This window comes from Helianthus annuus, chromosome 16, assembly GCF_002127325.2.
Source record: "Helianthus annuus cultivar XRQ/B chromosome 16, HanXRQr2.0-SUNRISE, whole genome shotgun sequence".
Lineage (NCBI taxonomy): Eukaryota > Viridiplantae > Streptophyta > Magnoliopsida > Asterales > Asteraceae > Helianthus > Helianthus annuus.
This window is the reverse complement of record NC_035448.2, coordinates 38746564-38759127: the sequence shown is the minus strand read 5'-3', so window position 1 is coordinate 38759127 and position 12564 is coordinate 38746564. Positions and strand designations below refer to the sequence as shown.

Here is a 12564-nt window from a genome sequence, read left to right as displayed (position 1 = left end):
ATAAAAAGTTAATTTGTTTTATGATTACAAGTCCTAAACACAAATACTCCTCTTTACAATTAACCAAAACAACAAACAAATTCACTAGTCCTGACAAGTTCATTAAGTGGTTAATTACTTAGTTTCTCTCCTTGAAGTCCCAAGTTCAACTCTCATTACCATCACTTTAAAGGACATTGGTGGTAGCAAATGAAATTTAGAACTAGTTCTCTCTGGAGTTTGCCGCAATGGGCTTTCGGGCGGGCGAGTTTTCCCCAGAACTGGTGACTCGGGTATGCATCCAACTCTTACCGTTATGAAGTAGGGGATGTATTTGTTCGATTAAGAGCATCCCACGATACTTATCCGGTGATTTAGTTGGCCGTCAAAGAAAAAAACAAAAAACAAACAAATCCACCAATTCATCAATCAATTAACTAACTATTATTATGGGAGAACCCGAATCCATTCGAAAGCGCATGAACCGTTGGATTAAACGCTAATCTTCCCAAAATCCCTTGCTTGTAAGGCAAGAATGTCTTCTTCTTCATATCATTCGAAACTGCCCGGTTCACATTATAGTGCAACTCATGAGCCGACACCCGTCCTCTCCTCTTCGACCCATGACCCGACCCGGACCGGTAACGTAAACTCGAGTTCCTAAAATCCTCATCATGTTTTCTAAAAACAGCAGAATGTTTCTTCAACGGATCTTTATCCAATGCTCTACCATCTGAAGCACTTCTAAACAAAAATAGATCCTTAAATCTCCATTTTTTCGACCCTTTACCCGACCCGGAAGCTGAGAGAGTTGAACTAGCAGACGACGACGTCGTTTGAGGGGTTATATTTGCTATGTTTGCTGGTACTGATGGTTGTTCTGGGCCTCTAAGCGGTGGAAGTGATTGTGTTCTTCTACTTCTTGATATAGATAACTTTCTCTCTCTTCCTCTTTCTCTCTCTAGGTTATTGATCATTTCAGTAGGTTTTATTACACCACCTTGGAATAGATCTTCAGCTGTGACAGATGAGTATGGAGAGAGTTCACCACTCACGTCGAATGCGAAGTCAACGACGTCGTCGTCGTATAAATTGTTTGTTTGTTTGGGGACACCAGGTTTTTCTTCCCATGCAAAGGGGATTGTGGCTAAAGAGTTTGTTTTTTGGTGGGTGGTGTTGTTGGTGATCATAAGTTGATCAAATTCATGGTGTAAGTTGGCGGTTGATCTGGCTGGGCTTGTGGGTGCACTTATTATTATGTTGTTGTTGTTCATGAGTCTAGGAGTGGGTGGTAAGGTGGTGGTGTATGTGGATGAGTTGAAGTTGAAGTCAGTAGGGTTTATGGGTGGTGCAACCTCCATGTGTGGATGGTTGGAACACTTGAGTTATGGGGTGATAGATAGGGTTATAAGATGGAGAGTGGAGGTGGGGTGGGGTGGGGGTAGGGTGGGGGTGTAGCAATACAAAATTGACTAATGAGAAATCTAAGTTGGCGCCTGTAAATAACTTCTTCTGTAACTTGTGTTTATAAATATTTGTGGGAATATCAACATCTTGTAGTAGTCTTTGAAAAACAGTTAATGCAACACTTCTTTAGTATTTTGTTTAAACATACTTAAATACATGATTGATGTAGGGATGGTAATCAAATCTGAACCCGCTGGGTAAACCCGAAACCCGATATATTTGAGATGGGTTTAGGGTCGGTTAATCGGGTTTGGGAATAGTTTTTATTTTTTCGCGGGTTTGGGACGGGTTTGGGATTTAGTGATATACCCGTTTACCCGACCCGATTACCCGATAAAGTGTACCCATTTACTCGATTGTATACCCGATATAATTTCTTTTATATTATTCAATATGTATATATATGATACATCCATTTTTTACACATATAGGTATTCTATTCAATATACATTACAGTTATTTGATATATACTTTTATAATAACAATACAAAATGTAACCGGTTAGTAGTTACCCGATAGATACCCAATGGGTTTTGAGATGAGTATACCCAATGAGTAATCTTTTTAAATTAACGGGTTTACCCGAAACCCGCGGGCATGGGCGAAGCTTTTAAGGGGCGGGAGGGGCGGCCGACCCCCCGGACTTTTCGCTCAGTAGTGGAGAATATGTAGTTTTTGTATATAAATTTTTGGGTATATACGTTTTCGACCCCCAGTTTTAAAGAAATTTTTAGGCCCGGTGACTTCCGCCCCCTCGGTCGGAAATCTCAAGGTTCGCCACTGCCCGCGGGTATACCCGATGGGTATTTACCCGCTAGAAATCCGACGGGTTTTGAGACGGGTTTGGGACAAGTTTATCTAACCGGGTTTGGGTTTTGGTTTGGGATTATCTAAACCCGTCCCAAACCCGACCCATTACCATCCCTAGATTGATGTCAGTTTAGTGTCATCTCACTACTTGACTTTCGTCAACGGTAAATGGTAATATATTATTCAACGTTATATTATATATTATTGGTCAGTACGGCGTGGGTTTTTTCCATAACATCGATCTATGCATTTACTACTGGTTATCGGTATGTAAACATTTTGTCAAAAATATATGCTGTTCATATGTGGGTGAAGTCATTTCACACATTCGGTTTTCACAAACATTTGCTATTTTTGCCAGAGCATATGTGATGGATTTTTCGTCGGTAAAATTAGTTTTCTAATTTTAGTGTATATAGAATCATATACTATTAAATTTGTAACAATTCAGTTCACTTAATGTTTGATATGTGTTGATAAACTTTCCTAAATATTGTTTTACTTGATGTTTGATATGTGATGATAAAGCTATCCTAAATGTTGTTTTTGTTATACATTGATTTAACCATGTTCCGTATATACCTAAATGATCATGTGTCATAAGACTACGAGGGTTACATATGTAATTTACCCTTTTCTTGGTGAGGTGTTTTTTTAATTCCACGTTTTTTGTCTTTTTAGACACGAGGCTATATATAAGGTATATAATATAAACTTGTACCACAAGTTTTTGGCTTGTTCCTTATTTAACTTTCACTATTAAAAATAAAGAAATGGTAAGCGGGTCCTAGATGTAACCTGCTGTACTAATAATAGCAAAAGTGGCTTTTATATAACTTATTAAATCATTTCTGATAATAAGGTGTGCTAAAGATGATTCGTTAAAACCGATCAATCATTTAGGATGATTTTACCGAAGGGTCTTTAGGCCAGTGATATCAAGGTGTAAAATAACTTTCTATATGGTGAAGGTTCAACCCTCATTGGTGACAAAATTAAGATGTTAAAAAAATAATAATCAATATATATGATTTAAAACTAAATGTAGTACGTCGTGCGATTTAGGTTTGGTTTGTGATGAGTTTTAACTGTTTAGCTAATGGTTTGGTTCAGTTTGAAAGTTCAACTGGCCATTTATCTTTATTATTAATATATATTATATTCTTTTTATTTGAAAATATTTAGTTATGTATATGTCACATACATATTATTTTTTATATAAACCAATAATTAATATTTATAAAAATAGTTTAAATCGTCAAAACTTGAACGTTAAACTGCTAAACCGGTAAAAACACATTTGGTTTTATTTGCGGTTCCCTGTTGTCATGTATAGAGGTTTGAACTAGGATTTTTGTTAAAAGCGATCGAACTAGACCGTTTACACCCTCAATCGATAATCCAACATATCATGAGTGATCTCCAGTTGGGGGTAATCTACAAAACAAATAGAATTTTATAAAAAGTTATAGAAATTAAAAGTTATATAAGTATGCGAAGAATAAAATAGAATAACGAAAACGCGAACGTGCTATGTTTATTTGGTACATTACGTGATGAGTTATGTCATAAAAAAAAAAGCAATTATGCTAAATTAGCATTGCTAATTAAATATTTTAATTAATTAATTAATGGGGTTTGGTGAGAAGAAGTCCAAGATTGGAATTAAATTTGCCCTTTTACCAATAATTTAGCTAAAGTTGGGAAATCATGCAACATGCGGAAGACTTAGTCATATATTTGTAGTTTATTGAAGAATATTTTCTTAATGCATTTTCAAAGTTAGCAACTAATTCACAAATCATATTATCTGTATATTATCTATATTATCTATTATTATCTATATATTAAAATTATCTAAATGAACAGTAAATTTTATATATTTATATTATAGTAAAATATTATAATAATTGTTATTCTTTTTACTTTTTAAGTTTGGTGTCACTCAGTACTTGTATTGAAAATACCGGCTCAACGCTAAAAGTCAGTACAGGATTTAGTTTGATAGTCTTTTAGTTTGAGAAATTTGGTACTGCTACCCAGTACCATTTGCCCATCCCTGATCACGGGTACCGTACGAACAACAACGGTATCGTACACCTTTTTTTAGTTTCAGGGGTAGGGATGGGCTCGGTGCCAACTGATACCCTGGTTACGGTATCGGTATATGAATGTAAAAAACGATAGCGAACCGGTACCAGGAACGCCAAACGTCAGTACCGAACTGGTACTTAGGATCTTTCGGTTAAGGAAATTCGGTACCGGTACCCATTACTATTTGTTCATCTCTGACTACGGGTTTCTACCGAACAACATCATTATCGTACAACTTTTTAGTTGATTTTTTTTCGGTTATTTTTTAGTATTTTTTTCTACATTTTCTTTTTATTCTTGTCAGCAGTTCCGTGTGCAACGCGCTTGTATTGATTTCAAACACATACAAACACAGACTAAATAACAAAATAAGTTCGCCGCAACGCGGCGACAATTTTTATAACTAGTTTGGTTAAAAACATAGAAATTTGTAGAATAGTGGTTTTGAAAAATTATACTTAGATCGTTTACCGACATGAAAATACTTAGGTCGTTATCTCTTTTTTACTTTTTTAATTTCCATTTGGGAAGCCTAAGAGCATTCACATCGTGTCCACAAAGTGAGGGTGAGCTCAGACACACTTATCATTATTTTTGTATTTTATATATAAAATATGGAGTGTGAAGTAGAAGTTTGAAGTTATATTTAGAGAGCTCATGGAGCATGCTGAGTTGGAGGTTTGTAGTAGAGTCATCGCTGAGGATATGAGTGATTTGCACGAGCCAAAATAAAAAGGCCCTTAAGCCTAACGAATTGTACAAACTATTTTTTTAAACAACGATTAACGTTATAGCAATAAACATAGCAAAAAAAAAAAAAATACAACATTAGAATAATAGAATTACGTACTGTAATAGCTAATTGATTATAAGCTCTCCTAGCATTCTTCATGCAAACTGTTTGATCACATTTTCGCAATTTATACTCTCTAAGATTTCATTCTCGATTCGACAATTCTAAGTTTAACAATGAACAAAACACTTAATTTAGGACTCAACATTCAACACCAACACACATAATTTAGGGCTTAACATTCAATAAAACACTCAACTTATTGATTTGTGCAATAGTGGTCGATGATGTCACGATGGGATGTGATGGTCGCTGGCGAGGGTTGTGGTAGTGGTGTGCCAGATTGGCGGTGTCTGGAACTTTGAAGTGTCGTGGGTCAGTCGTTGAACTGGAAGTCGATACTACATCGTTGTTTTTTATCTTTATTGTTTTTAGTTTTTGTTAGGAATATTAGATTTTAATAATCCTAACTATTCACCGTTAGCCGCAAACAGTTCCAACTTAAAAAAAATAACCACTGACAGTCCCAACTATTGACATATTGGCTACCAATGGACCCTAATTAATAGAACCCTTACGATGTTAGTTTCCGGTCGCCGGAAAATCGTTTTTTGCCAAAAAAAAACGGTTTCTAAAGTCCCATCTAAGGTTAAAAAGAGGTTTAGGACGAAAATGCTGAGTTTTCCAGGCAAAAAGAAGTTTCCAACAAAAAATGAGTTTTTCAGCGACTTCCATAATTGGGGCTTTTACTAGAAAAAGGTTCCTAAAGGTCCCTAATAAGGTTAAAAAGAGGTTTGTGACGAAAATATTGAGTTTTCCGGCCAGAAATGAGTTTTCCGGTCAAAAACGTTTTTCCGGCGACCGGAGACTAATGACGTTAGGGTTCTGTTAGTCAGGGTCTATTGGAGGCCAATATGTTAATAGTTGGGACTGCCGGTAGTTATTTTTGAAGTTCGAACTGTTGGAGGCCAACGATGAATAGTTGAGATTATTAAAATCTAATATTCCTTTTTATTATTATTTAGATTAGATGCATGGATTTGGATATAGATCAATATAAATTTATATGGTCCCAATAAGTTATAAAGTTTTAGATTTTATACAGAGAGTCAAAAAAATTTTAATGTTTTAAATTTTTATATGGTCCAATAAGTTTTAAGGTTTTAAAATTTTATAGAGAGGCCCAATAAATATTTCAGTTTCACATATTTAAAAGAGTTAATTGTCCGGATGGTCCCTGTGGTTTTACGTTTTTTCACATTTAGTCCCCACCTTTTGAAAATAGCAGGTATGCTCCCTATGGTTTGTTATTTTGTTACTCGGATAGTCCCTGAGTAGATGTCAGTAAATAGGGCAATTAACTCTTTTTAAAAATATATAAAAAAATTTACGTGAGGATTAAACGTGAAAAAACATGAAACCACAAGGACCATCCGGGCAATTAACTCTTTTTAAAAATATATAAAAAATTTACGCCCCAGCAAAAACATCCCTCGGCCAGGGGTGCGACTCACCCACCCCCAAGTCGGCCCTGGTTTGTAGATTTCTACTTTGTGCATGCGCTAAACACGTCAAGTCATTTGTAATCAAACTTTAATTTAAAAGATGATTTTGATTAAGAGAGCATTCGAAAGCAATATATAGACTTCAAGAATCAATTGAGTGAGCCAATGAAGAACTAAGTGGGCTCAGTAAAATGGAGCCCCACATTACAAGTTTAAATATACAAATGAAAATGGGTGGTTTGACATATGTCTAACGTGAAACTATGTTTAATGGGCCAAACAATAAGTGAGTCTGAATATAAGTATTGGTGGTTCGAACATATGTCTAACTAGTTTATTACCCGTCCGATGGACGGGTTACGTTGAGCAACGTAATAAACAAAGCTAATCTATATTAAGTGTACAAAAATTTAAACAACATAACAGCAACACTTTTCATCGCCTTAGTCAACACGTCTACCTCATCTCTTAGGAACACTGCACCTTTGGGTCTCATTATGCACCTTTGGGTCTCATTATTCAATTCATTTCTAGAAGAATGTTAAGCAGATCAGATTTGTTTATCAAGGCATATTTGTAATGAAATATATGTGGATGATGTGTCTAATATTTTTTATTATATTTATTTTTGAGAAGTGTCGAAGCAAAAACTCCAAGCCCGAGGAGGCACTGCTTGTAGCCTTGTTAGGTAATGAAGCCTTTTTGATCAAAGTAGAACCATATGTTCAACATCATGCACCTGAATGACATAAAATGTTCATTGTATCGAAGTAACCGACCATAGATAAATATTCACATATAGAGTTGACACATACACTGATGTGTGCAAAATGCAACATATAAATTACATCAATTGTGGTATAAAACTAACCTTTTTTTAGTACTAATGTTGGAAAAAGTGTTCTTTTGTCTTCCTTTTGTATTTTCAGGATTAAATGAGCTCAAATGAACAAAAGAAGCAAAAAAGGCAGCTAAATCTAACATAAATACAAGAAAAGAAATAAACGTGGCATGCCCGACCCCTCGACAGCATCCTCCCAAGCAAAACAACAGAACAGAAGGCTGAACATGCCCCGTGCTCAATGAGCATGGGGGCATGCCCAAGTGTCTGCAGAAAATACAAAGCTGTAGAAGCTTCTATCACCCACCAAGGGGGCGTGCCCAGGGGACACGGGGCCGTGGTCAACTCTAAGATTCGCAGAATCTAGGGAAATCTTAATAATACAGATACGCTTCTGCACACGGGGTCGTGCCCAGCGGACACGGGGGCGTGGTCAACTAATGCAGACAAACTGCAATTAATGAAGAAAGAGAAGATGGGTGGACACGGGGTCGTGCCCAATGGACACGGGGCCGTGTCCGGGCTTCTGTGCAGGCTATAAATAGGGGTGCTTGGCTCACTTGCAAATCATCCCTTGGCAAACCACCTCTCTCCCACTTCACCCACACTCCACCACCACAACACCATCATCCACCACCATCATCCATCATCCATCATCCATCATCCATCATCCATCATCCATCATAGAGTGTGTGTAGTAGTCTCGGGATCCAAGATTGATCGTAAGAGTTTTTGACAATCAAAGACCATGTTTGCCTAAGTCTCTTACATCACTTGGTGAAGACAAACATTTAGTGTAATACTTTTTATTTTTAATATTTTCGCACTTTTTATTTGGTTATGTATTAATGACTTTAATAACTAGTTTCTTATATTGAAGGTGAGTCTTCTTTATCATTTGTCCGTGGTGTCTTGGCGTTGTTTTACTGACTGTATAAAATAAAAGATTTACACCATTCATATCTCCACGATCTATATGGAGATATGTTGGCTACCTGGTCGGGGGTTAAGGGAATGGTTTGGTAAGAGTCTTGCATTGTTCAGTGTATAGATCCTGCAAGGACCTGGGTCAAGCTTAGTAGGATCTCCTTCAATACCCACTGGTATTGGATGGCGAGGGTACAAATTTCTTGATCCCCTCATATGTAAACTACTATTAATATATTAACCCGGCTACTTAGGACTGTATCCCTGCTGACTCAGACTACTTAGCTGAGGGTAACGTCACCTTCAAAAGAGGGGCCTACCACATTACGCATTAATAACTTAATTAATTGTCTTTCAATAATCCAACCCTTTAGGATTGTATCCTTGCTGACTCAAACTACTGGGTTGAGGGTAACGTCACCTTCAAAAGAAGGGCCTACTACAATAACTAAGATAATCTCTTAAAAAGTGCAAAAGGGCGAAATTAATCGAAGGTTACACTAAAGGCGAGTCGGATCCAAGTGATTCATCTTGTCTATCTGTTTTTATTTTATTTTTATTTTCAGCATTTTAGTTTTTATTTTTCTAGTTTAAAACCTTTTTCTAAATTTTTTGATTTGATTAGACGTTGAGGATAAACCGGTATTAAAAGCTCTTGTGTCCTTGGACGACCTCGGTATCTTACCAACACTATACTACGCTCACGATGGGTACACTTGCCCATATGTGTGTTTGGTGTTAGTAAATATCGTGTTTTATAAATTTAAAACTTGACTAAAGTGGTTAAAAAGGGCTAAAAATATATATAAAAACCTATAACACCAACTACGCATCAAGTTTTTGGCGCCGCTGCCGGGGACACAAGGATTTTAAGAAAGCTTAAAATCAACGACTTAATAAGTTTTTCAAAACCTTTTTCAAAACGCGCGCACAATTTTCTGCATTTTAGTTAGTTTTGCATTTACAGTAGGTTGAACACGGGCCGTGCTCACTGAACACGGGGCCGTGCTTCATTTTTTTTTGTAAAACACCCAACTACAGAGTCTGAACACGGGGTCGTGCTCACTGAACATGCCCCCATGCTGCACAAAACCAGTCACTTTAATTCAAACGCCCAGATACATATTTTGAACACGGGCCGTGCTCACTGAACACGAGGCCGTGTCCAGCTTCTGTTTCCGTTTTTATTTTTGTTTTCTGGTCCCGAGACTCTGTTGTGGTCTGCTGAGTGATTCTTATGGATCAATACTCAGGAGGCTACAACTACACCTATGAGAAGGATGATTATAGGGAAGACTATTGCACCATTTGTGGTGACCCGCACTCGGTACAATATTGTGACTTATTTCAACCATCCACTTCATACACCTATTATGAGGAGCCCAGGTGTGAGCCATCGACTTCATACACATCCTATGAAGACCAAAGGTATGAACCTTCTCCCTCATACTCATATTTTGATGAACTAAGGTATGAGCCTTCATACTCATACTTTGAGAAGCCAAGATATGAGCCGCCACCTTCATATGCTTATTATGAGGAACCATGGCGTGAACAACCCACCTCATATGAGTATTATGAAGAACAAAATTTCGACCCTTATCCATCATATGCTTACAATGAAGAACAATGGTGTGAACCATCTACTTCATATGAGTATTATGAGGAACAAAGGATCGAACATCCGGATTCAAGCTTTGAGGATCCCGATCCTTACACATTAAAACTATCGAACGTTACATAAAAGAATCTCGCGCAAGGGAAGAGGAGTCCCGCGCAAGGGAATAGTTAACTTGTAATAAAGAAGAGATAGTTGAAAATGTAAAAAATGGAAGAACAAATAAGTGAAAAACCGACACATGAGTTAAACAACGAAAAAGGTGGTGCGACAATGTTAAAATCCAAGAAGTGTCTAATTTTAAAGAAATTAATCTCTTGTCACCTTCTTTTGAAAACCATTGTTTAATACCCACTCATGCAAAATTTTTAAAAGAGTTAAACATTAACACTAAAATTAACGAAACGGTAAGCATTAACTTAGCACATGATCAAACTTCGCTAATAGAAGAAGACCCATTTGAAATTAACATTACACCGGTTCAATGTTTTTTTCAAACTCCTTTATTAATAATGTCAAAATTGATAAAGATCTTTGTTTTAATATAATGCCAAACTACATTTTCGAAAAATTAAGTATTAGTGATTTTTCTCCACTTCAAATACCCATTTTTCTATCTAATCGGAAAGTAATAAAATCAATCGATATAGTTGAGGATGTCTTGGTCCAAACAAATCAAATGGTAATCCCAACAGACTTTGTCATCCTTGATGACGCTCCTCTAGTGTTGGGACGACCTTTTGTAAAAACACACGAAGCTTTGAAAAACCGGAGGTACAATAATCTATCTTTTCAATTAGGGGCATTTAAAAAAAGTGTCGATCTTGAGCGTTCAATGAAATATCCATTCGGCAATAATGACCCCCTAATTGAAGGTGAAGATGAACCACCCGATACAAGTGAAGAGATTGACCACATAGTTGAAGAAGAGGTCACCATAGCACAAACTTTTATGGTTCTTGATAAAAATGAGCAACCAAATAAGGAGTCTCAAAAAGACCCACCTCTTGAGCTCAAAGAACTTACGAAAGGTTTGGAATATGCTTTTCTAGACAAAGATGGTAAATCATCTATAATTATTTCGTCAAAATTAAGTAGTTTAGAAAAAGAGAAATTAATTACACTTTTGAAAAAAAATACAAAAATGCGATCGCATGGAAGCTTGTAGATATTAAAGGAATAAGTCCTTCCATGTGCACGCATAAAATTTTAATGAATGATGACTACAAATCAGTGATACAACCACAACATAGAGTAAATCCAAATGTCCAAGAAGTGGTTAAAAACGAGGTCATCAAATTACTTGACGCCGGACTCATTTACCCAATCTCCGATAGTCCTTGGGTAAGTCCCGTCCAAGTAGTTCCAAAGAAAGGAGGTATGACGGTAATAACTAACGAGAAAAATGAATTAATACCACGAGAACCGTCACAGGATGGAGAGTGTGTATAGATTATAGGCGATTAAATGAAGTAACAAGGAAAGATCACTTTCCTTTACCCTTCATTGATTAAATGTTAGAAAGATTATCCGTCATAAATTTTATTGTTTCTTGAATGGTTTTTCAGGTTACTTTCAAATCCCGATAGCACCCGAAGACCAAGAAAAGACATTATTTACATGTCCCTATGGAACTTTTGCTTATCGACGCATGCCATTCGGTCTATGTAATGCCCCCGCAACCTTTCAACGTTGCATGGTGGCCATCTTCCATGACATGATATAAAAGACAATGGAAGTCTTCATGGACGACTTTTCTATCTTTGGAGATTCATATGACCAATGCCTCGATAACCTCGAACGAATGCTATCTCGATGTGAGGAAACTAACCTCGCCCTTAATTGGGAAAAATGCCATTTCATGGTAACGGAGGGAATAGTACTCGGTCACAAAATCTCAAGCGAGGGAATGGAGGTTGAACGAGCCAAAATAGACACTATTTCTCGATTACCACCCCCATCCTCCGTTAGAGCTATCAGAAGTTTCCTAGGGCATGCCGGATTTTTTAAGCGATTTATCAAAGACTTTTCTAAAATCTCAAGGCCTCTAACAAAATTACTTGAAAAAGATGCCCCTTTCATCTTTGACAAGGATTGCAACCAAGCATTTCTAACACTAAAAGAAATGCTAGTCAATGCACCTATCATGATAGCGCCTGATTAGAAATTACCTTTCGAAATCATGTGTGATGCAAGCGACTTTGTAGTTGGAGCCGTCTTGGGACAAAGAAAAGAAAAGCATTTTCACCCAATCTATTATGCTAGTAAGACACTTAACGATGCACAAGAAAATTACACAACAACAGAAAAAGAATTACTAGCCGTGGTATTTGCTTTTGATAAATTTCGTTCTTATCTTGTTCTTTCTAAAACAGTAGTATATACAGATCATGCAGCCATTCGATATCTCTTCAAGAAACAGGATGCTAAACCGTGTTTGATTCGGTGGATACTACTCCTCCAAGAATTTGATATTGAAATCAAAGACAAAAGAGGAGCAGAAAACACCGCAACAGATCATCTTTTGCCC

The 12564-nt window shown here is 36.8% G+C and overlaps 1 protein-coding gene across 1 annotated transcript; it reads right to left on the bottom strand.

Annotated features, from left to right (window-relative positions):
* Positions 1 to 416: 416 nt before the first annotated feature.
* Positions 417 to 1340, bottom strand: LOC110919238. Its single transcript, XM_022163511.1, has one exon. It carries the CDS (start codon positions 1338 to 1340, stop codon positions 417 to 419), a length of 924 nt encoding a protein of 307 aa, XP_022019203.1.
* Positions 1341 to 12564: the final 11224 nt, after the last annotated feature.